At 46.6% G+C, this 25,036-nt stretch overlaps 1 protein-coding gene and 1 pseudogene across 1 annotated transcript in view; both read right to left on the bottom strand.

The window, feature by feature from the left end:
* LOC137537217 (zinc finger protein 208-like) overlaps positions 1-25,036 on the bottom strand; it is a 215,944-nt pseudogene that overhangs the window by 108,320 nt on the left and 82,588 nt on the right.
* Positions 9,356-25,036, bottom strand: part of LOC137535865 (golgin subfamily A member 6-like protein 7) — a 38,358-nt gene continuing 22,677 nt past the window's right edge. The window contains exons 2-3 of the mRNA XM_068257745.1: positions 9,520-9,626; positions 9,356-9,376 (exon numbers count right to left, since the gene is read on the bottom strand). Of these exons, the coding sequence (XP_068113846.1) occupies positions 9,356-9,376; positions 9,520-9,626 (128 nt within the window). The remainder of the gene's footprint in view (positions 9,377-9,519; positions 9,627-25,036) is intronic.

The following is a 25,036-nucleotide window of genomic DNA, read 5'->3' as shown; positions in this document are numbered from 1 at the left end:
TGCTCGATCCTCATACTGCTAGACCTTTCTGCAGCCTTTGACACAGTTGACCATGACATCTTGATAAACAGGCTACAGGAATACTGCGGCATTGATGGCATAGTACTTCAGTGGTTCCAATCCTTCTTGAGTGGCAGAACCCACAAAGTGTCTATGGGGCCCTTCCTGTCCACCCCTGTAACACTTAAGTATGGGGTGCCCCAGGGCTCAATCCTCTCTCCCCTGCTTTTCACGATTTACATGCTACCGTTGGGAAAACTAATCCAAAAACATGGCCTGACATACCACTGCTATGCAGACGACACCCAACTATATCTTTCCTTCAAGCCTGGTGTGACAGACCCAACTCTAACTATAAACGCCTGCTTACGTGAACTACAGCAATGGATGAATGACAACTGGCTGAAACTAAATTCAGACAAAACTGAAGTCCTTCTGATTGGAGGGCAGAGCATGATAACAAAACAACTTAACTTGCAGTCTTCACCACTGGGAATAGGAGGCACGGATCTACGCAGCTCTGATCATGTGCGTAGCCTGGGAGTTCTAATTGATGGGGATTTAAACTTCAGAACTCAAATCTCTGCTGTGGTGAAATCATCCTATTTTCACCTGAAGAACATTGCAAAAATCAAGCACCTCATACCCCCAGAAGATCTGCCAACCTTAGTCCACGCCTTCATCACATCCCGACTGGACTACTGCAATGCTCTCTACACTGGCCTTCCAAAAAAGGTCTTGTACCGCCTACAGCTGATACAGAATACTGCTGCCAGACTGCTAACCAACCAACCCCGTCACTGCCACATAACGCCAGTCCTGCATTCCCTTCACTGGCTACCTATAGAATGGAGGGTCCTATTCAAGATCGGCCTACTGACATTTAAATCCCTGAATAATCTAGGCCCTGGATACATGAAAGATATGTTACAGCTGCGAAGCAATCCCCGCATTCTCAGATCCACAGGTTCTAATAATCTAGTCATACCCAGAGTCCACTTAGAAACTTTTGGTCCCAGAGCCTTCTGTCATGCTGCCCCTACGTTTTGGAACTCCTTACCTCAACAGATCAGGACAGCCCCATCCCTGGACGTGTTTAAATCCAGACTGAAAACCCACCTGTTCAGTTTGGCATTTGCAGAAATATAACTTTTGTTGTGTGAATACTTCATCCTACTAATTACTGAATCTGAGAGAGCCTAAGCGCTTTGAGTCCTATGGGAGAAAAGCGCTATAGAAATGTTATTGTATTGTATTGTATTATTGTATTATCTCCTGGATCCCTCTTTGCTGTTTCCGGCCCTCCCCGCCACGATCCTGGCTTTTAATCGCCAGTTTTAGGCAGTATTTACAAACAAAAATCATGACCGCTAACCAGGAAGTGATGTATATATATATATACACACACACACATACATATATACATTGTGGACTGTTGCAGCCTCTTGCAGGATTCCACCATGCACAAACAGGGGTAGTGACCAGTTTTTCCCATACAACCAGTCTGTTGCTCAGGCTTTATTTTGCAAGTTGCTCAAAACAATAAACAAAAAGGAAAATAAACATAGCCGTCTGGCTCCTGCCTACCTCACTCAGCAGTCCTGTCTATACTAGCAACACAAATGTATTTGATCACAGTCCATGAAACAAAACAGAGCAACTTACAGTTTAGCAGGTTTGCAATTACTCACAGAGCTCCTTTTCCTTGCAGCTTTCAGGCAGACTGCATACAGGAAGCTCCCCCATTGTCCAGCCTGCTAACTTAAGTACTACACCTGTGTGAGCAGCACACAGATAGGAAAAACCCGGACTGGCTCCAGGTGGTCAGGGAACCCACCCAGCTCTTCCCTGACCGGCTCCAGGACCCTAGACTGGTTTCCTTTTTCCCAATAGGCTTCAGGAAAGAAGAAAACAACAATATTCCTGGAGCCTTTTAACACATGAAGTGCTGGAATCGTGGTGCAACATATACACCATCCAGCACTTTCTCTGATAAACATTGTGACACCCTGTCACATACCTCCCCCCTCTGTTCGAACCCGTGGGTACGGACACTTTCCATAAACATACAATAAGTACGGGAGAGAGCATCAGCATTAGCCTGCAGCTTTCCAGCTCTGTGCTCCACTGAGAAGTTGTAGTCTTGTAGAGACAGGAACCAGCGAGTTACTCTCGCATTCTGACCTTTTGCTTGTGCCATCCAGGTAAGGGGGGAGTGATCAGTCACCAAACGAAACCGACGGCCAAGCAGATAGTATCGTAGAGCCTCCAAGGCCCATTTGATGGCCAAACACTCACGCTCCACAATACTATAGTTTTTCTCAGCCGGAGTTAATTTTCTACTCAAGTATACCACTGGATGCTCCTCTCCATGCACCATCTGTGACAACACAGCGCCTAGGCCCACATTGGACGCATCCGTTTGTACCACAAACTTTTTTTTGAAATCAGGAGCAATCAAGACTGGCCCACTACATAACACTTCCTTGAGTTTACAGAATGCAACCTCAGCATCTTTGTTCCAAGTAATTCCCCCTGAGCTTTTGCCTTTGATTAGGTTCGTAAGTGGGGCAGCTATGGTGGCAAAATCTGGGACAAACCTCTGGTAATATCCTACCATGCCCAGAAATGTCCTGACCTGCTTTTTTGTGCAAGGTTGAGGCCATTCCTTGATTGCGTGTACCTTTTGGACCTGGGGTCTGATGAGGCCTTTTCCAATAATGTACCCTAGGTATCGTGCCTCTTCGAGGCCCAGGGCACATTTCTTTGGATTGGCAGTCAGACCGGCCTGCCGAATGGAGTTGATAACAGCTTGAACTTTGGGAAGATGACTTTCCCAGTCCGAACTGAATATCACAACGTCGTCAAGGTACGCCGATGCAAAATGCTGGTGTGGTCTGAGGACCTCATCCATCAGCCTCTGGAAGGTGGCTGGGGCCCCATGAAGCCCAAATGGCATTCGCACATAATGGAACAAGCCCTGTGGGGTAGAAAATGCTGTCTTCTCTCTAGCAGTTGGAGTAAGTGGAATCTGCCAGTACCCTCTGGTTAGATCCAGGGTGGTAATGTACCTTGCTGGCCCTAATCTTTCTATTAACTCATCCACCCGTGGCATCGGATAAGTGTCAAACTTTGAGACCTCGTTAAGTTTACGAAAATCATTGCAAAACCGCAATGAACCATCAGGTTTTGGTACCAAGACAATAGGGCTACTCCACTCACTATGTGACGGTTCAATAACCCCTAGTTCCAACATTCTCTGAATTTCCCCTGCTACTGCCTGCCTGCGGGCTTCAGGAATACGATATGGCTTCAGGCGAACCCGAGCTTGTGGATCTGTAACAATATCATGCTCAATCACATGAGTGCACCCTGGCAAATCTGAAAATACGTCAGCATTTCTAAGGAGGAATTCTTTTACTTCTTGGGCTTGGGGCCTTGATAAAGCCTCCGAGACCTTCACCTCAGGAACTCCTCCCTGGAGTGAAGGACTGAGACGCTCAGCTGCCATTGAGACTAAAGGGTCCTTCCAGGCCTTGATTAAATTAACATGATAGATCTGTATCTTTTTCCGTTTGTCAGGTTGGTGTACTTTATAATTCACATCCCCCATTTTTTCCACAATTTCATAGGGACCTTGCCACTTTGCTAGAAATTTACTTTCTGCTGTGGGGACCAGAACCAGGACCCGATCACCTGGCTCAAAAACCCTGAGTCTGGCTCCCCGATTATAGATACGACTCTGGGCTTCTTGAGCCTGCCTCATATGTTCCTGAACTATGGGCATTACTGCTGTGATGCGGTCCTGCATCTGTAAAACATGTTCCACAACTGAGCGGTGAGGAGAAGGCTCCTCTTCCCATGATTCTTTTGCAATATCTAAAAGTCCCCGGGGGTGTCGCCCGTACAAAAGCTCAAACGGGGAAAACCCAGTAGATGACTGAGGTACTTCACGAACTGCAAACATCAAGTAAGGGAGTAGGCAATCCCAGTCTCTCCCGTCTGCATCAACCACCCTTTTTAACATACTTTTGAGAGTCTTATTGAATCGCTCTACCAACCCGTCAGTTTGAGGGTGGTAGACTGATGTCCTTAACTGTTGTATACCCAGTAATTTACACAAATCTTTCATTACCCTAGACATAAAGGGCGTTCCTTGATCTGTCAGGATCTCTTTGGGTATACCTGTTCTAGCAAACATGTGAAACAGTTCCCGGGCAATTGTTTTAGCTGATGTGTTCCGTAAGGGAATCGCCTCTGGATATCTTGTGGCGTAGTCTAAAACCACCAGAATGTATTGATGTCCCTTTGCAGACTTCACCAGGGGCCCCACCAGATCCATAGCAATCCGGTGAAAAGGTACCTCAATGATGGGTAGTGGTACCAAGGGGCCCCGGAAATGAGGAGCAGGGGACGTCAACTGACATTCTGGGCAAGACCCACAGTAACGTTTGATTTCTGCAAACACCCCAGGCCAAAAAAACCTTTGGAGCACTCGTTGCTGAGTCTTCTCAGCAGCCAAGTGTCCTCCCATTGGGTTTTTATGAGCCAGGTCAAGTACAATTTTTCTGTGTGAACTAGGAACAACCAGTTGTTCCACCATTTCACCTCTTATATTATCAACACGATAAAGGAGATTATGGTTGACAACAAAGTGAGGATACACATTCTCCAATCCTGTACCCTGGGCAACACCATTAATCACAGCCACATTTTCCCAAGCATGAGCTAAGGTTGGATCCCTTAACTGGGATGTGCCAAAGTTATCCTGAGAATACTCCAGTTCTGGCATAGGTGACTCTTCCACAGTCTCCTGGGACGCTTCAGTGTCCCCAACCAACACAGAGAGAGGGAATTGGTCAGGCTCAACTGGGGCTACCCTTACAGCTGAGACTTCAGAACTTGAGTCCCCAATTTCTGGCAAAGAAGCTGAACATTCATCTCCCAAAGTTAAGGGAGTCTGGGGTGGGAACTCGACCTTCCAGAGTTCCCAAAACAAGGGAAAGTCACGTCCCAGTATAACACTATGCATCAATGATTTAGACACTCCAACCTCATGGGGTGTTACACCAAATTGGGTTTCAATTGGGACCACCGCTGTACCATAACTCTTTGCATCACCATGTATGCACAAAACACCAATACACTGTTTTTTCATCTGGTCTGGTGCTACCAGATCTGAATGTACAAGCGTGACCAGGCTCCCAGAGTCTAGCAATGCCTGGACACTCCTTCCACCCACTTTGACCAGCGCCATGTGGGCCACAGCAGATGTCAGACACGCAGGATGGGCAAAGAAGGATAACCGCCGTGCTGCTTCACACTCCATGGGCTCTGTGACCATAGGACACTTGGCAGCTACATGCCCCCAAGCTTTACACCGCCAGCACTGGATACTGGAGCCTGGTAGAGTATCTTTCGAAAACCTGGTATCCATGTTGGTCTTCACCCATGTTTTAGAACCCCCAGGAGAACTTAGGGCTGATGTGCCTCTTCCTGGCCCTGCTGGCAGACGCCGCTTTGCAGGTAAGTTCTCTGGAGCCGACACACCTGCTAAAAACCCTTCTGCCGCTAGGTAGCGTTCTACCATCTCAACCAACTCATCTGCGGACTTTGGATCAGCATGACTAACCCACTTTCTTAACTCATGCGGCAGAGCTGTCAAGAATCGATCCATCGTGACCCTTTCGACAATCTGGGGTGCAGTGAGTATCTCAGGTTGTAACCATTTTCGCACAAGATAAATCAGATCATGCATCTGTGACCTGGGAGACTTATTAGACAGGTAATTCCAACGGTGCACTCGTTGGGCCCGCACAGCTGGAGTGACCCCCAATCGGCGGAGAATTTCTAGTTTTAATTTCTCATAGTCCTGAGCATCCTCAGCAGTCAAATCAAAATATGCTTTCTGAGAATCACCGGTTAGAAACGGAGCAACCAAGCCTGCCCACTGGGTCTTAGGCCACGCCTCTCGCTCTGCTGTACGCTCAAATGTATTCAGAAATGCTTCCACATCATCATGTGGAGTCATCTTTTGGAGAAAGTGGCTTGCTTTAACCAACCCACTGTTACCAGTGGCACTGCCAGCTTGTTCCTGGCGCAAGTTCAGCTGCTGCAGAACCTCCGCAAGGGTTTCTCTGTCTTTCCTGGCAGCTTCAGCTTGCACATTCCTATCTCTCTCTGCTGCCTCAGCCAGGGCTGTCACCTGAGCACTCAGCAGACGTACAATTTCCTGCTGTGCCTCCTGCTGGGCAGCCTGCTGTGCAGCCAGCGCCTCCTGCTGGGCAGCCTGCTGTGCATTAGTCTCTCGCTGCAGCACATTTGCCTCTTGCTGGGCTGCACTAAGTTGAGCCAAGCGTAACACAAGATCTTCCATCGTTTTTACAAACAGCAGACGTGATGCAATGCAACCAACTTGCTAGATGAAACGCACTTGGTAGGGAATCTTTATGCCCGCATCCGAGCACCAATTGTGGACTGTTGCAGCCTCTTGCAGGATTCCACCATGCACAAACAGGGGTAGTGACCAGTTTTTCCCATACAACCAGTCTGTTGCTCAGGCTTTATTTTGCAAGTTGCTCAAAACAATAAACAAAAAGGAAAATAAACATAGCCGTCTGGCTCCTGCCTACCTCACTCAGCAGTCCTGTCTATACTAGCAACACAAATGTATTTGATCACAGTCCATGAAACAAAACAGAGCAACTTACAGTTTAGCAGGTTTGCAATTACTCACAGAGCTCCTTTTCCTTGCAGCTTTCAGGCAGACTGCATACAGGAAGCTCCCCCATTGTCCAGCCTGCTAACTTAAGTACTACACCTGTGTGAGCAGCACACAGATAGGAAAAACCCGGACTGGCTCCAGGTGGTCAGGGAACCCACCCAGCTCTTCCCTGACCGGCTCCAGGACCCTAGACTGGTTTCCTTTTTCCCAATAGGCTTCAGGAAAGAAGAAAACAACAATATTCCTGGAGCCTTTTAACACATGAAGTGCTGGAATCGTGGTGCAACATATACACCATCCAGCACTTTCTCTGATAAACATTGTGACACCCTGTCACAACATACATATATATATATATACACACACACATATAAATATACTATATACACATACATACATTACTAAAAGTTTTTATCCCATAGTGAATTATCTGCACTTCAGTCTGGTATTAGTCACAGCTTCTCAGCATGTGACAGGCAGCTCCCTTTCCCCCCCTCAGCCTCACAAACTGCACAAGCTGAAATTGAGAGCAGAGAGTGAGGAGTAAAAGCACACAGAGCCTGGAGGGGGCGTGCATAACTTGTACTTATTACAACAGAGGCAGCCCATTCCTCCCTGGGTCGACAAAGCTTCACAAAGAAAAGAAGATTAGATATATTACAGAGACAGTACAACTAGAAAAGGCTGCAGTAATCCAGACCACATTAGAACAGGTATAGGAACTTATAGGATAGAGGAAATAAGGCTGAAAATGTTGTTACAGAGTCTCTTTAAAAGATATAACTGGATAACTGACAACTGTGGTAGTCCTGTATCTGTGACTATTCTTTATCTGTTATTTAAACCAATGTAAGATTCTTAAAATGTATGGCTTATATTCTGATCTTTCTAGTCAATCGATAATCATAATCACTATTTGTTTTTAATATAAACAGTTATTGATTACATAATTTGCTTCAATGAAAGCTTAAAATGCAGAAAAAAAGGGTTTTGGCTTCTATTTACTCTTCAGGAGAGCCATGGCTGCATGTGACTGCAGATCTTACCCTCATTTGCATAGATAAAACTCCTGGTTTATTAACCCTTACAATGTACAAAATAAAAAGTAGTCACAGGTAAGTTGTAACTAGGCTTAGTACTCTCATGTCACATTATTTCAGGAACTTTTTACGCTTTACAAACCAATGCACTCAGCAACATGAAAGGATTCTGTGTAAATATGTTGTTGTGTGCATCTAGCAAGAAATAAAAGAAGCAATGGAAAAGAACACTTGTGACCATAGCATTTCCCACACTAAACACAAGTGTCCGGTAAGCATTAACTTGTTCAAATGCATTTCCCACACTCAGCATATGAATAGGGCTACTTACAAATGCGATATCTCCTTATGTGAAATGAGCTCTTTTCTCTTTGCATAAAAATTCCCACACGCAGCACATGAATAGGGCTTCTCTCCAGTGTGTGATCTCTCATGTACAACAAGGTTTGATTTATGACGAAAACATTTCCCACACTCAGCACATGTGTGGGGTTTCTCACCAGTGTGAGTTCTCTCATGTCTGACAAGATGTGATTTTTGTGCAAAACATTTCCCACACTCAGCACATGAATAGGGCTTCTCATCAGTGTGAGATCTCTCATGTCTGACAAGATGCAATTTTCGAACAAAACATTTCCCACACTCAGCACATAAATAGGTCTTCTCATCAGTGTGAGATCTCTCATGCCTGACAAGGTCTGATTTCTGTGCAAAACCTTTCCCACACTCAGTACATGAATAGAGCTTCTCACCAGTGTGAGATCTCTCATGCCTGACAAGGTCTGATTTCTGTGCAAAACCTTTCCCACACTCAGCACATGAATAGAGCTTCTCACCAGTGTGAGATCTCTCATGCCTGACAAGGTCTGATTTCTGTGTAAAACATTTCCCACACTCAGCACATGAATAGAGCTTCTCACCAGTGTGCGATCTCTCATGCCTGACAAGAAGTGATTTATCACCAAAACCTTTCCCACACTCAGCACATGAATAGGGCTTCTCACCAGTGTGAGATCTCTCATGTGTGACAAGATGCGATTTCCGCGCAAAACCTTCCCCACACTCAGCACATGAATAGGGCCTCTCACCAGTGTGACACCTCTCATGTATGACAAGATCGAATTTCTTTGCAAAACATTTCCCACACTCTGCACATGAATATGGCTTCTCACCAGTGTGAGATCTCTCATGTTTGGCAAGGTTTGATTTCTTTGAAAAACATTTCCCACACTCATCACATGAATAGGGCTTCTCACCAGTGTGAGATCTCTCATGTTTGGCAAGGTTTGATTTCTCAGTAAAACATTTCCCACACTCAGAACATGAATAGGGCTTCTCACCAGTGTGATATCTCTCATGTACAACAAGTTTTGATTTATGACCAAAACATTTCCCACACTCAGCACATGTGTGGGGTTTCTCACCAGTGTGAGTTCTCTCATGTACGTCAAGATATGATTTTCGAACAAAGCATTTCCCACACTCAGCACATGAATAGGTCTTCTCATCAGTGTGAGATCTCGCATGACTGACAAGATGCGATTTCTGTGCAAAACATTTCCCACACTCAGCCCATGAATATGGATTCTCACTAGTGTGAGATCTCTCGTGCCTGACAATATTTGATTTATAAACAAAACATTTCCCACATGTGGAACAGGAATAGGACCCTCCAGCAGGGGGAGAGCTGTGCTGGGTATGAGGTCCCTCAGGGTTAGACAGGTGAGGGGAGTCTGGGGGAATATTTGGGGTCACCAGGATATCTGCAGGAGACTCTTGTCCAGTGACATCATCATCCGTTGTACAGTCTGTGGATACAGAGAGACGGGTCACTGAGAGGTTCCGGATGCCGGGACTCCTCCCTGCAAATAGAGAAACAGCATCACTTCCTGTTAGAGAATTCTGAGGGGAGGAACAATTATCATTAGGGATGAAAGGAAAGAGGATGGTCGGCACTGCTGTACAACTTCCTTTATTTGGCAATGTGCAGACAAGTAGGCTGTGTGTTACATCATCACTTCACAGTCTATATAGACTAAACACATACCGGTGCGGAGGTGGATAATGGTGGGTGCTGGTTGCTGGGAGCCTGACGGCAGTTTCACACGCAAGCGCTTCTTCGGAAGCTATGACAAGGGGTCAGGGCTGAAGCTATGTCTGCTCTAGTTGGAGAAAGTGCTTACTGCTAAAAGTAACCTGCAATCTGAGGGGCATGTCCGACACCAGGGCTGTGGAGTCGGGTCGAGGAGTCAGAGCAATTTTTGGGTACCTGGATTCGGAGTCAGGAGAAAATGCACCTGACTCCTAATGAATTTAAACTGTAATTAAAATAGAAAATATGATAAAATGTTCTATTTATCAGATAATAGTCATCATAAATAATTTATATATACAGTAATAGCTGTGCTTAGTCCATCAAAAAATAGTTACTTGTGCTGCTTCAATAAAGCAGTCCCCATATTTTTAAAGTCAGATACACATATCTGATTGTGACTGTATATATGATGTGTACACAGGAATCTCTTATATGTATACTAAATAACATCTATGCTGTAAGAATAAAGCCTGATGTGTAGCTGTGTCACTAATAGAGATGGTCAATGAGATGGAAATAATTCTGCGTTGATGCTGGTTTATGCAAATGTACTCCCTTTGCTAATGAAATCAAATAATTTGTTATTTTGTTAAAATTTGGTTTGGTGACTACGAATTAAAGGCAGTGTTCTCCCCAGGGCTAATTAGGTGGGCGGCCTGCCGTCTGTTTTCAGTCCCCGTCCGCCTGAGCTGCCCCATATGTCAACTTTGGGGTGCCCAGCAGGAGTTTCCTGAATATTAGTGATGCGCGGCCACCGGGCGCTCGATACGGCAACCGCCATCTTGTGGGCGACGCTCGCTGCTAGTAAGCCCTAGCCTGCAGCTATGGACTGTGGCTGAGCTGTTGTCACAACAATTCCCCCTGCCTAATCGTGCAACACAGCGGCCATCTTGTGGGTGGCACTCGCCGCTGGTAATCTTCAGCATGAGGCTGAGCTGTCGGGGGGAAAACCGCCCCCTGCCCAATCACCTGGCAGGGGATGTGTAATTGCATTCAAACAGCAGGGAGCTTAAAACGGTGTCCACAGCCTGGTTCGCTTGCCCCTGCTCTCTTTCTGCCACCCAGGAGTTCTAGGAGAGAAGCTGTGAGTGCCCCAGTATGATCTGTTTCAGCAGACAAAAGTATCATGTTTATAGGTATAGATTATTCACTTGTCAGCAGGTTTGTTTTTGGTTTTCCTGCATTTGCTGACAGCCTGAACTCTGACAGGATAACATTAACTTGTCATTCACATATTTTGTTCAGGAACTACCCAGATTTGATTGTAATCATATCTGTATGTGCCTTTTTCAAGCACTCAGTATGTTGTGGACCACAGCTTCAGTGTGTCCTGTAAAAGTGGAAGTAACACTTGTTTAATTTAATGTACGAGATGAACCGCTAGGCACCTTAAATGTATGGGATGTACCGTTATCTGTGTTTCATGTATCAGATGTACCGTTAGCCGCCTTTAATGTATTGGATGTACGGTTGTCTGCCTTTCATGTTTGGGATGTACCGGTTGCTGCGTTTCATGTTGGGGAGGCAGCATTTGCCGCCTTTCATGTTTGGGATGTACCGGTTGCTGCGTTTCATGTTGGGGAGGCAGCATTTGCCGCCTTTCATGTTTGGGATGTACCGTTTGCTGCGTTTCATGTTGGGGAGGCAGCATTTGCTACACTGCACCCCCCCCCCCCCCCCAATGAAATCCAACACCACCCGGCGACTTTTTCATGCCACCCGGCTGGAAAAAAATTCTGGGGAGAACACTGAAAGGGTACCTGAGACGGATGAAAATAAAAGTTTTATACATACCTGGGGCTTCCTCCGGCCCCCTTCAGACTAATCAGTCCCTCGCTGTCCTCCTCCGCCACCTGGATCTTCTGCTGTGGGTCCAGGCACTTGAGCCCATCGGATGCAGTGCGCATGCACAAGCTCTGCTGACAGGAGCATACTACACCTGCGCAGCACTATTGTGCAGATGCAGAATGCTTCTGGCTGTGGAAGCAGCACGCGGCTGGACTGCGCTGCCTGGCTGAATTACCAAAAATCCAGGTGGCGAAGAAGGACAGCGAGGGACTGATTAGCCTGAAGGGGGCTGGAGGAAGCCCCAGGTATGTATAAAACTTTAATCTGTCTAAGGTTTACTTTAAGGTACACAGTAGTACTATACTCTCCATATGCACTCCCCACAGAGCTGCAGGGAATCAACTGAGAATGTTGTGCACATTGAACACAGAGGTGTTGTCTATCACCCATAAACCTGGTTCAGATTGTGCATGAAGAATGTGTAATAGAGGAAGAATCCCCTCATTCCCCTGCAGAGTACCTGCACATCACTCTTACATGTACCCCCAGTTACATTGCCTAGGGCCTGATCCATGCTCAGATTGTACATGAAGAATGTGTAATAGAGGAAGAATCCCCTCATTCCCCTGCAGAGTACCTGCACATCACTCTTACATGTACCCCCAGTTACATTGTCTAGGGCCTGATCCATGTTCAGATTGTGCATGAAGAATGTGTAATAGAGGAAGAATCCCCTCATTCTCCTGCAGAGTACCTGCACATCACTCTTACATGTACCCACAGTTACATTGGCCTCAATTCACCAGAGGTTACTGACCTATTTATCTCATGGGAGGTAATTTACCTCCTGTGATATCTCCAAATAGCAATTCTCCAGAAGTATATGGTGAAATATCGATAGAGATAAATCCATGCGATAAATAGGTGATAGTCGTTATTTTTTCTCAAAATCACAATTCACCAGGGAAAAAAGGCGGTGTGGCCATTCGTTATTTTTTCATCTATTTATCCCCTGAATGTACCTGGAGATATCTGGTTTTTCTCACAGCTGCTGAAGCTCACCCTGCAGCTAGTTTACTAGCAGCACACAGTAACATCCTATACTGTGCATATTTCAGGCACCCGAGAGCAGCACACACTGCAGCTAGTTTACTAGCAGCACACAGTAACAGCTTATACTGTACATATTTCAGGCACCCGAGAGCAGCACACACTGCAGCTAGTGTACTAGCAGCACACAGTAACAGCTTATACTGTGCATATTTCAGGCACCAGAGAGCAGCACACACTGCAGCTAGTGTACTAGCAGCACACAGTAACAGCTTATACTGTACATATTTCAGGCACCAGAGAGCAGCACACACTGCAGCTAGTGTACTAGCAGCACACAGTAACAGCTTATACTGTACATATTTCAGGCACCAGAGAGCAGCTCACTCTGCAGCTAGTTTACTAGCAGCACACAGTAACAGCTTATACTGTACATATTTCAGGCACCAGAGAGCAGCACACACTGCAGCTAGTTTGCTAGCAGCACACAGTAACAGCTTATACTGTACATATTTCAGGCACCAGAGAGCAGCACACACTGCAGCTAGTGTACTAGCAGCACACAGTAACAGCTTATACTGTGCATATTTCAGGCACCAGAGAGCAGCACACACTGCAGCTAGTGTACTAGCAGCACACAGTAACAGCTTATACTGTACATATTTCAGGCACCCGAGAGCAGCACACACTGCAGCTAGTTTACTAGCAGCACACAGTAACAGCCTATACTGTACATATTTCAGGCACCCGAGAGCAGCACACACTGCAGCTAGTTTACTAGCAGCACACAGTAACAGCTTATACTGTGCATATTTCAGGCACCCGAGAACAGCACACACTGCAGCTAGTTTACTAGCAGCACACAGTAACAGCTTATACTGTGCATATTTCAGGCACCAGAGAGCAGCTCACTCTGCAGCTAGTTTACTAGCAGCACACAGTAACAGCTTATACTGTACATATTTCAGGCACCAGAGAGCAGCTCACTCTGCAGCTAGTTTACTAGCAGCACACAGTAACAGCTTATACTGTGCATATTTCAGGCACCAGAGAGTATCACACACTGCAGCTAGTGTACTAGCAGCACACAGTAACAGCTTATACTGTACATATTTCAGGCACCAGAGAGCAGCTCACTCTGCAGCTAGTGTACTAGCAGCACACAGTAACAGCCTATACTGTGCATATTTCAGGCACCCAAGAGCAGCTCACTCTGCAGCTAGTGTACTAGCAGCACACAGTAACAGCCTATACTGTACATATTTCAGGCACCAGAGAGCAGCTCACTCTGCAGCTAGTGTACTAGCAGCACACAGTAACAGCTTATACTGTACATATTTCAGGCACCAAAGAGCAGCTCACTCTGCAGCTAGTGTACTAGCAGCACACAGTAACAGCCTATACTGTGCATATTTCAGGCACCCGAGAGCAGCACACACTGCAGCTAGTTTACTAGCAGCACACAGTAACAGCTTATACTGTGCATATTTCAGGCACCAGAGAGTATCACACACTGCAGCTAGTGTACTAGCAGCACACAGTAACAGCTTATACTGTACATATTTCAGGCACCAGAGAGCAGCTCACTCTGCAGCTAGTGTACTAGCAGCACACAGTAACAGCCTATACTGTGCATATTTCAGGCACCCGAGAGCAGCTCACTCTGCAGCTAGTGTACTAGCAGCACACAGTAACAGCCTATACTGTACATATTTCAGGCACCAGAGAGCAGCTCACTCTGCAGCTAGTGTACTAGCAGCACACAGTAACAGCTTGTACTCTACATATTTCAGGCACCAGAGAGCAGCTCACTCTGCAGCTAGTGTACTAGCAGCACACAGTAACAGCCTATACTGTGCATATTTCAGGCACCAGAGAGCAGCACACACTGCAGCTAGTGTACTAGCAGCACACAGTAACAGCCTATACTGTACATATTTCAGGCACCAGAGAGCAGCTCACTCTGCAGCTAGTGTACTAGCAGCACACAGTAACAGCCTATACTGTGCATATTTCAGGCACCCGAGAGCAGCTCACTCTGCAGCTAGTGTGCTAGCAGCACACAGTAACAGCTTATACTGTACATATTTCAGGCACCAGAGAGTATCACACACTGCAGCTAGTGTACTAGCAGCACACAGTAACAGCTTATACTGTGCATATTTCAGGCACCCGAGAGCAGCACACACTGCAGCTAGTGTACTAGCAGCACACAGTAACAGCCTATACTGTGCATATTTCAGGCACCAGAGAGCAGCTCACTCTGCAGCTAGTTTACTAGCAGCACACAGTAACAGCTTATACTGTACATATTTCAGGCACCAGAGAGCAGCACACACTGCAGCTAGTTTGCTAGCAGCACACAGTAACAGCTTATACTGTACATATTTCAGGCACCAGAGAGCAGCACACACTGCAGCTAGTGTACTAGCAGCACACAGTAACAGCTTATACTGTGCATATTTCAGGCACCAGAGAGCAGCACACACTGCAGCTAGTGTACTAGCAGCACACAGTAACAGCTTATACTGTACATATTTCAGGCACCCGAGAGCAGCACACACTGCAGCTAGTTTACTAGCAGCACACAGTAACAGCCTATACTGTACATATTTCAGGCACCCGAGAGCAGCACACACTGCAGCTAGTTTACTAGCAGCACACAGTAACAGCTTATACTGTGCATATTTCAGGCACCCGAGAACAGCACACACTGCAGCTAGTTTACTAGCAGCACACAGTAACAGCTTATACTGTGCATATTTCAGGCACCAGAGAGCAGCTCACTCTGCAGCTAGTTTACTAGCAGCACACAGTAACAGCTTATACTGTACATATTTCAGGCACCAGAGAGCAGCACACACTGCAGCTAGTTTGCTAGCAGCACACAGTAACAGCTTATACTGTACATATTTCAGGCACCAGAGAGCAGCACACACTGCAGCTAGTGTACTAGCAGCACACAGTAACAGCTTATACTGTGCATATTTCAGGCACCAGAGAGCAGCACACACTGCAGCTAGTGTACTAGCAGCACACAGTAACAGCTTATACTGTACATATTTCAGGCACCCGAGAGCAGCACACACTGCAGCTAGTTTACTAGCAGCACACAGTAACAGCCTATACTGTACATATTTCAGGCACCCGAGAGCAGCACACACTGCAGCTAGTTTACTAGCAGCACACAGTAACAGCTTATACTGTGCATATTTCAGGCACCCGAGAACAGCACACACTGCAGCTAGTTTACTAGCAGCACACAGTAACAGCTTATACTGTGCATATTTCAGGCACCAGAGAGCAGCTCACTCTGCAGCTAGTTTACTAGCAGCACACAGTAACAGCTTATACTGTACATATTTCAGGCACCAGAGAGCAGCTCACTCTGCAGCTAGTTTACTAGCAGCACACAGTAACAGCCTATACTGTGCATATTTCAGGCACCCGAGAGCAGCACACACTGCAGCTAGTTTACTAGCAGCACACAGTAACAGCTTATACTGTGCATATTTCAGGCACCAGAGAGTATCACACACTGCAGCTAGTGTACTAGCAGCACACAGTAACAGCTTATACTGTACATATTTCAGGCACCAGAGAGCAGCTCACTCTGCAGCTAGTGTACTAGCAGCACACAGTAACAGCCTATACTGTGCATATTTCAGGCACCCGAGAGCAGCTCACTCTGCAGCTAGTGTACTAGCAGCACACAGTAACAGCCTATACTGTACATATTTCAGGCACCAGAGAGCAGCTCACTCTGCAGCTAGTGTACTAGCAGCACACAGTAACAGCTTATACTGTACATATTTCAGGCACCAGAGAGCAGCTCACTCTGCAGCTAGTGTACTAGCAGCACACAGTAACAGCCTATACTGTGCATATTTCAGGCACCAGAGAGCAGCACACACTGCAGCTAGTTTACTAGCAGCACACAGTAACAGCTTATACTGTACATATTTCAGGCACCAGAGAGCAGCACACACTGCAGCTAGTTTACTAGCAGCACACAGTAACAGCTTATACTGTACATATTTCAGGCACCAGAGAGCAGCACACACTGCAGCTTGTGTACTAGCAGCACACAGTAACAGCTTATACTGTGCATATTTCAGGCACCAGAGAGCAGCACACACTGCAGCTAGTGTACTAGCAGCACACAGTAACAGCTTATACTGTACATATTTCAGGCACCCGAGAGCAGCACACACTGCAGCTAGTTTACTAGCAGCACACAGTAACAGCCTATACTGTACATATTTCAGGCACCCGAGAGCAGCACACACTGCAGCTAGTTTACTAGCAGCACACAGTAACAGCTTATACTGTGCATATTTCAGGCACCCGAGTACAGCACACACTGCAGCTAGTTTACTAGCAGCACACAGTAACAGCTTATACTGTGCATATTTCAGGCACCAGAGAGCAGCTCACTCTGCAGCTAGTTTACTAGCAGCACACAGTAACAGCTTATACTGTACATATTTCAGGCACCAGAGAGCAGCTCACTCTGCAGCTAGTTTACTAGCAGCACACAGTAACAGCCTATACTGTGCATATTTCAGGCACCAGAGAGCAGCTCACTCTGCAGCTAGTTTACTAGCAGCACACAGTAACAGCTTATACTGTACATATTTCAGGCACCAGAGAGCAGCTCACTCTGCAGCTAGTTTACTAGCAGCACACAGTAACAGCCTATACTGTGCATATTTCAGGCACCCGAGAGCAGCACACACTGCAGCTAGTTTACTAGCAGCACACAGTAACAGCTTATACTGTGCATATTTCAGGCACCAGAGAGTATCACACACTGCAGCTAGTGTACTAGCAGCACACAGTAACAGCTTATACTGTACATATTTCAGGCACCAGAGAGCAGCTCACTCTGCAGCTAGTGTACTAGCAGCACACAGTAACAGCCTATACTGTGCATATTTCAGGCACCCGAGAGCAGCTCACTCTGCAGCTAGTGTACTAGCAGCACACAGTAACAGCCTATACTGTACATATTTCAGGCACCAGAGAGCAGCTCACTCTGCAGCTAGTGTACTAGCAGCACACAGTAACAGCTTATACTGTACATATTTCAGGCACCAGAGAGCAGCTCACTCTGCAGCTAGTGTACTAGCAGCACACAGTAACAGCCTATACTGTGCATATTTCAGGCACCAGAGAGCAGCACACACTGCAGCTAGTGTACTAGCAGCACACAGTAACAGCCTATACTGTACATATTTCAGGCACCAGAGAGCAGCTCACTCTGCAGCTAGTGTACTAGCAGCACACAGTAACAGCCTATACTGTGCATATTTCAAGCACCCGAGAGCAGCACACACTGCAGCTAGTTTACTAGCAGCACACAGTAACAGCTTATACTGTGCATATTTCAGGCACCAGAGAGTATCACACACTGCAGCTAGTGTACTAGCAGCACACAGTAACAGCTTATACTGTACATATTTCAGGCACCAGAGAGCAGCTCACTCTGCAGCTAGTGTACTAGCAGCACACAGTAACAGCCTATACTGTGCATATTTCAGGCACCAGAGAGCAGCTCACTCTGCAGCTAGTTTACTAGCAGCACACAGTAACAGCTTATACTGTACATATTTCAGGCACCAGAGAGCAGCACACACTGCAGCTAGTTTGCTAGCAGCACACAGTAACAGCTTATACTGTACATATTTCAGGCACCAGAGAGCAGCACACACTGCAGCTAGTGTACTAGCAGCACACAGTAACAGCTTATACTGTGCATATTTCAGGCACCAGAGAGCAGCACACACTGCAGCTAGTGTACTAGCAGCACACAGTAACAGCTTATACTGTACATATTTCAGGCACCCGAGAGCAGCACACACTGCAGCTAGTTTACTAGCAGCACACAGTAACAGCCTATACTGTACATATTTCAGGCACCCGAGAGCAGCACACACTGCAGCTAGTTTACTAGCAGCACACAGTAACAGCTTATACTGTGCATATTTCAGGCACCCGAGAACAGCACACACTGCAGCTAGTTTACTAGCAGCACACAGTAACAGCTTATACTGTGCATATTTCAGGCACCAGAGAGCAGCTCACTCTGCAGCTAGTTTACTAGCAGCACACAGTAACAGCTTATACTGTACATATTTCAGGCACCAGAGAGCAGCACACACTGCAGCTAGTTTGCTAGCAGCACACAGTAACAGCTTATACTGTACATATTTCAGGCACCAGAGAGCAGCACACACTGCAGCTAGTGTACTAGCAGCACACAGTAACAGCTTATACTGTGCATATTTCAGGCACCAGAGAGCAGCACACACTGCAGCTAGTGTACTAGCAGCACACAGTAACAGCTTATACTGTACATATTTCAGGCACCCGAGAGCAGCACACACTGCAGCTAGTTTACTAGCAGCACACAGTAACAGCCTATACTGTACATATTTCAGGCACCCGAGAGCAGCACACACTGCAGCTAGTTTACTAGCAGCACACAGTAACAGCTTATACTGTGCATATTTCAGGCACCCGAGAACAGCACACACTGCAGCTAGTTTACTAGCAGCACACAGTAACAGCTTATACTGTGCATATTTCAGGCACCAGAGAGCAGCTCACTCTGCAGCTAGTTTACTAGCAGCACACAGTAACAGCTTATACTGTACATATTTCAGGCACCAGAGAGCAGCTCACTCTGCAGCTAGTTTACTAGCAGCACACAGTAACAGCCTATACTGTGCATATTTCAGGCACCCGAGAGCAGCACACACTGCAGCTAGTTTACTAGCAGCACACAGTAACAGCTTATACTGTGCATATTTCAGGCACCAGAGAGTATCACACACTGCAGCTAGTGTACTAGCAGCACACAGTAACAGCTTATACTGTACATATTTCAGGCACCAGAGAGCAGCTCACTCTGCAGCTAGTGTACTAGCAGCACACAGTAACAGCCTATACTGTGCATATTTCAGGCACCCGAGAGCAGCTCACTCTGCAGCTAGTGTACTAGCAGCACACAGTAACAGCCTATACTGTACATATTTCAGGCACCAGAGAGCAGCTCACTCTGCAGCTAGTGTACTAGCAGCACACAGTAACAGCTTATACTGTACATATTTCAGGCACCAGAGAGCAGCTCACTCTGCAGCTAGTGTACTAGCAGCACACAGTAACAGCCTATACTGTGCATATTTCAGGCACCAGAGAGCAGCACACACTGCAGCTAGTTTACTAGCAGCACACAGTAACAGCTTATACTGTACATATTTCAGGCACCAGAGAGCAGCACACACTGCAGCTAGTTTACTAGCAGCACACAGTAACAGCTTATACTGTACATATTTCAGGCACCAGAGAGCAGCACACACTGCAGCTAGTGTACTAGCAGCACACAGTAACAGCTTATACTGTGCATATTTCAGGCACCAGAGAGCAGCACACACTGCAGCTAGTGTACTAGCAGCACACAGTAACAGCTTATACTGTACATATTTCAGGCACCCGAGAGCAGCACACACTGCAGCTAGTTTACTAGCAGCACACAGTAACAGCCTATACTGTACATATTTCAGGCACCCGAGAGCAGCACACACTGCAGCTAGTTTACTAGCAGCACACAGTAACAGCTTATACTGTGCATATTTCAGGCACCCGAGAACAGCACACACTGCAGCTAGTTTACTAGCAGCACACAGTAACAGCTTATACTGTGCATATTTCAGGCACCAGAGAGCAGCTCACTCTGCAGCTAGTTTACTAGCAGCACACAGTAACAGCTTATACTGTACATATTTCAGGCACCAGAGAGCAGCTCACTCTGCAGCTAGTTTACTAGCAGCACACAGTAACAGCCTATACTGTGCATATTTCAGGCACCAGAGAGCAGCTCACTCTGCAGCTAGTTTACTAGCAGCACACAGTAACAGCTTATACTGTACATATTTCAGGCACCAGAGAGCAGCTCACTCTGCAGCTAGTGTACTAGCAGCACACAGTAACAGCCTATACTGTGCATATTTCAGGCACCAGAGAGCAGCACACACTGCAGCTAGTTTACTAGCAGCACACAGTAACAGCTTATACTGTACATATTTCAGGCACCAGAGAGCAGCACACACTGCAGCTAGTTTACTAGCAGCACACAGTAACAGCTTATACTGTACATATTTCAGGCACCAGAGAGCAGCACACACTGCAGCTAGTGTACTAGCAGCACACAGTAACAGCTTATACTGTGCATATTTCAGGCACCAGAGAGCAGCACACACTGCAGCTAGTGTACTAGCAGCACACAGTAACAGCTTATACTGTACATATTTCAGGCACCCGAGAGCAGCACACACTGCAGCTAGTTTACTAGCAGCACACAGTAACAGCCTATACTGTACATATTTCAGGCACCCGAGAGCAGCACACACTGCAGCTAGTTTACTAGCAGCACACAGTAACAGCTTATACTGTGCATATTTCAGGCACCCGAGAACAGCACACACTGCAGCTAGTTTACTAGCAGCACACAGTAACAGCTTATACTGTGCATATTTCAGGCACCAGAGAGCAGCTCACTCTGCAGCTAGTTTACTAGCAGCACACAGTAACAGCTTATACTGTACATATTTCAGGCACCAGAGAGCAGCTCACTCTGCAGCTAGTTTACTAGCAGCACACAGTAACAGCCTATACTGTGCATATTTCAGGCACCAGAGAGCAGCTCACTCTGCAGCTAGTTTACTAGCAGCACACAGTAACAGCTTATACTGTACATATTTCAGGCACCAGAGAGCAGCTCACTCTGCAGCTAGTTTACTAGCAGCACACAGTAACAGCCTATACTGTGCATATTTCAGGCACCCGAGAGCAGCACACACTGCAGCTAGTTTACTAGCAGCACACAGTAACAGCTTATACTGTGCATATTTCAGGCACCAGAGAGTATCACACACTGCAGCTAGTGTACTAGCAGCACACAGTAACAGCTTATACTGTACATATTTCAGGCACCAGAGAGCAGCTCACTCTGCAGCTAGTGTACTAGCAGCACACAGTAACAGCCTATACTGTGCATATTTCAGGCACCCGAGAGCAGCTCACTCTGCAGCTAGTGTACTAGCAGCACACAGTAACAGCCTATACTGTACATATTTCAGGCACCAGAGAGCAGCTCACTCTGCAGCTAGTGTACTAGCAGCACACAGTAACAGCTTATACTGTACATATTTCAGGCACCAGAGAGCAGCTCACTCTGCAGCTAGTGTACTAGCAGCACACAGTAACAGCCTATACTGTGCATATTTCAGGCACCAGAGAGCAGCACACACTGCAGCTAGTGTACTAGCAGCACACAGTAACAGCCTATACTGTACATATTTCAGGCACCAGAGAGCAGCTCACTCTGCAGCTAGTGTACTAGCAGCACACAGTAACAGCCTATACTGTGCATATTTCAGGCACCCGAGAGCAGCTCACTCTGCAGCTAGTGTACTAGCAGCACACAGTAACAGCTTATACTGTACATATTTCAGGCACCAGAGAGTATCACACACTGCAGCTAGTGTACTAGCAGCACACAGTAACAGCTTATACTGTGCATATTTCAGGCACCAGAGAGCAGCACACACTGCAGCTAGTTTACTAGCAGCACACAGTAACAGCTTATACTGTACATATTTCAGGCACCAGAGAGCAGCACACACTGCAGCTAGTGTACTAGCAGCACACAGTAACAGCTTATACTGTGCATATTTCAGGCACCAGAGAGCAGCACACACTGCAGCTAGTGTACTAGCAGCACACAGTAACAGCTTATACTGTACATATTTCAGGCACCCGAGAGCAGCACACACTGCAGCTAGTTTACTAGCAGCACACAGTAACAGCCTATACTGTACATATTTCAGGCACCCGAGAGCAGCACACACTGCAGCTAGTTTACTAGCAGCACACAGTAACAGCTTATACTGTGCATATTTCAGGCACCCGAGAACAGCACACACTGCAGCTAGTTTACTAGCAGCACACAGTAACAGCTTATACTGTGCATATTTCAGGCACCAGAGAGCAGCTCACTCTGCAGCTAGTTTACTAGCAGCACACAGTAACAGCTTATACTGTACATATTTCAGGCACCAGAGAGCAGCTCACTCTGCAGCTAGTTTACTAGCAGCACACAGTAACAGCCTATACTGTGCATATTTCAGGCACCCGAGAGCAGCACACACTGCAGCTAGTTTACTAGCAGCACACAGTAACAGCTTATACTGTGCATATTTCAGGCACCAGAGAGTATCACACACTGCAGCTAGTGTACTAGCAGCACACAGTAACAGCTTATACTGTACATATTTCAGGCACCAGAGAGCAGCTCACTCTGCAGCTAGTGTACTAGCAGCACACAGTAACAGCCTATACTGTGCATATTTCAGGCACCCGAGAGCAGCTCACTCTGCAGCTAGTGTACTAGCAGCACACAGTAACAGCTTATACTATACATATTTCAGGCACCAGAGAGCAGCTCACTCTGCAGCTAGTGTACTAGCAGCACACAGTAACAGCTTATACTGTACATATTTCAGGCACCAGAGAGCAGCTCACTCTGCAGCTAGTGTACTAGCAGCACACAGTAACAGCCTATACTGTGCATATTTCAGGCACCAGAGAGCAGCACACACTGCAGCTAGTTTACTAGCAGCACACAGTAACAGCTTATACTGTACATATTTCAGGCACCAGAGAGCAGCACACACTGCAGCTAGTTTACTAGCAGCACACAGTAACAGCTTATACTGTACATATTTCAGGCACCAGAGAGCAGCACACACTGCAGCTAGTGTACTAGCAGCACACAGTAACAGCTTATACTGTGCATATTTCAGGCACCAGAGAGCAGCACACACTGCAGCTAGTGTACTAGCAGCACACAGTAACAGCTTATACTGTACATATTTCAGGCACCCGAGAGCAGCACACACTGCAGCTAGTTTACTAGCAGCACACAGTAACAGCCTATACTGTACATATTTCAGGCACCCGAGAGCAGCACACACTGCAGCTAGTTTACTAGCAGCACACAGTAACAGCTTATACTGTGCATATTTCAGGCACCCGAGAACAGCACACACTGCAGCTAGTTTACTAGCAGCACACAGTAACAGCTTATACTGTGCATATTTCAGGCACCAGAGAGCAGCTCACTCTGCAGCTAGTTTACTAGCAGCACACAGTAACAGCTTATACTGTACATATTTCAGGCACCAGAGAGCAGCTCACTCTGCAGCTAGTTTACTAGCAGCACACAGTAACAGCCTATACTGTGCATATTTCAGGCACCAGAGAGCAGCTCACTCTGCAGCTAGTTTACTAGCAGCACACAGTAACAGCTTATACTGTACATATTTCAGGCACCAGAGAGCAGCTCACTCTGCAGCTAGTTTACTAGCAGCACACAGTAACAGCCTATACTGTGCATATTTCAGGCACCCGAGAGCAGCACACACTGCAGCTAGTTTACTAGCAGCACACAGTAACAGCTTATACTGTGCATATTTCAGGCACCAGAGAGTATCACACACTGCAGCTAGTGTACTAGCAGCACACAGTAACAGCTTATACTGTACATATTTCAGGCACCAGAGAGCAGCTCACTCTGCAGCTAGTGTACTAGCAGCACACAGTAACAGCCTATACTGTGCATATTTCAGGCACCCGAGAGCAGCTCACTCTGCAGCTAGTGTACTAGCAGCACACAGTAACAGCCTATACTGTACATATTTCAGGCACCAGAGAGCAGCTCACTCTGCAGCTAGTGTACTAGCAGCACACAGTAACAGCTTATACTGTACATATTTCAGGCACCAGAGAGCAGCTCACTCTGCAGCTAGTGTACTAGCAGCACACAGTAACAGCCTATACTGTGCATATTTCAGGCACCAGAGAGCAGCACACACTGCAGCTAGTGTACTAGCAGCACACAGTAACAGCCTATACTGTACATATTTCAGGCACCAGAGAGCAGCTCACTCTGCAGCTAGTGTACTAGCAGCACACAGTAACAGCCTATACTGTGCATATTTCAAGCACCCGAGAGCAGCACACACTGCAGCTAGTTTACTAGCAGCACACAGTAACAGCTTATACTGTGCATATTTCAGGCACCAGAGAGTATCACACACTGCAGCTAGTGTACTAGCAGCACACAGTAACAGCTTATACTGTACATATTTCAGGCACCAGAGAGCAGCTCACTCTGCAGCTAGTGTACTAGCAGCACACAGTAACAGCCTATACTGTGCATATTTCAGGCACCAGAGAGCAGCTCACTCTGCAGCTAGTTTACTAGCAGCACAC

The sequence above is a fragment of the Hyperolius riggenbachi genome, chromosome 10 (assembly GCF_040937935.1).
Source record: "Hyperolius riggenbachi isolate aHypRig1 chromosome 10, aHypRig1.pri, whole genome shotgun sequence".
Lineage (NCBI taxonomy): Eukaryota > Metazoa > Chordata > Amphibia > Anura > Hyperoliidae > Hyperolius > Hyperolius riggenbachi.
The sequence above is the reverse complement of the archived record's forward strand: the minus strand, read 5'-3'. Positions and strand labels throughout refer to the sequence as shown.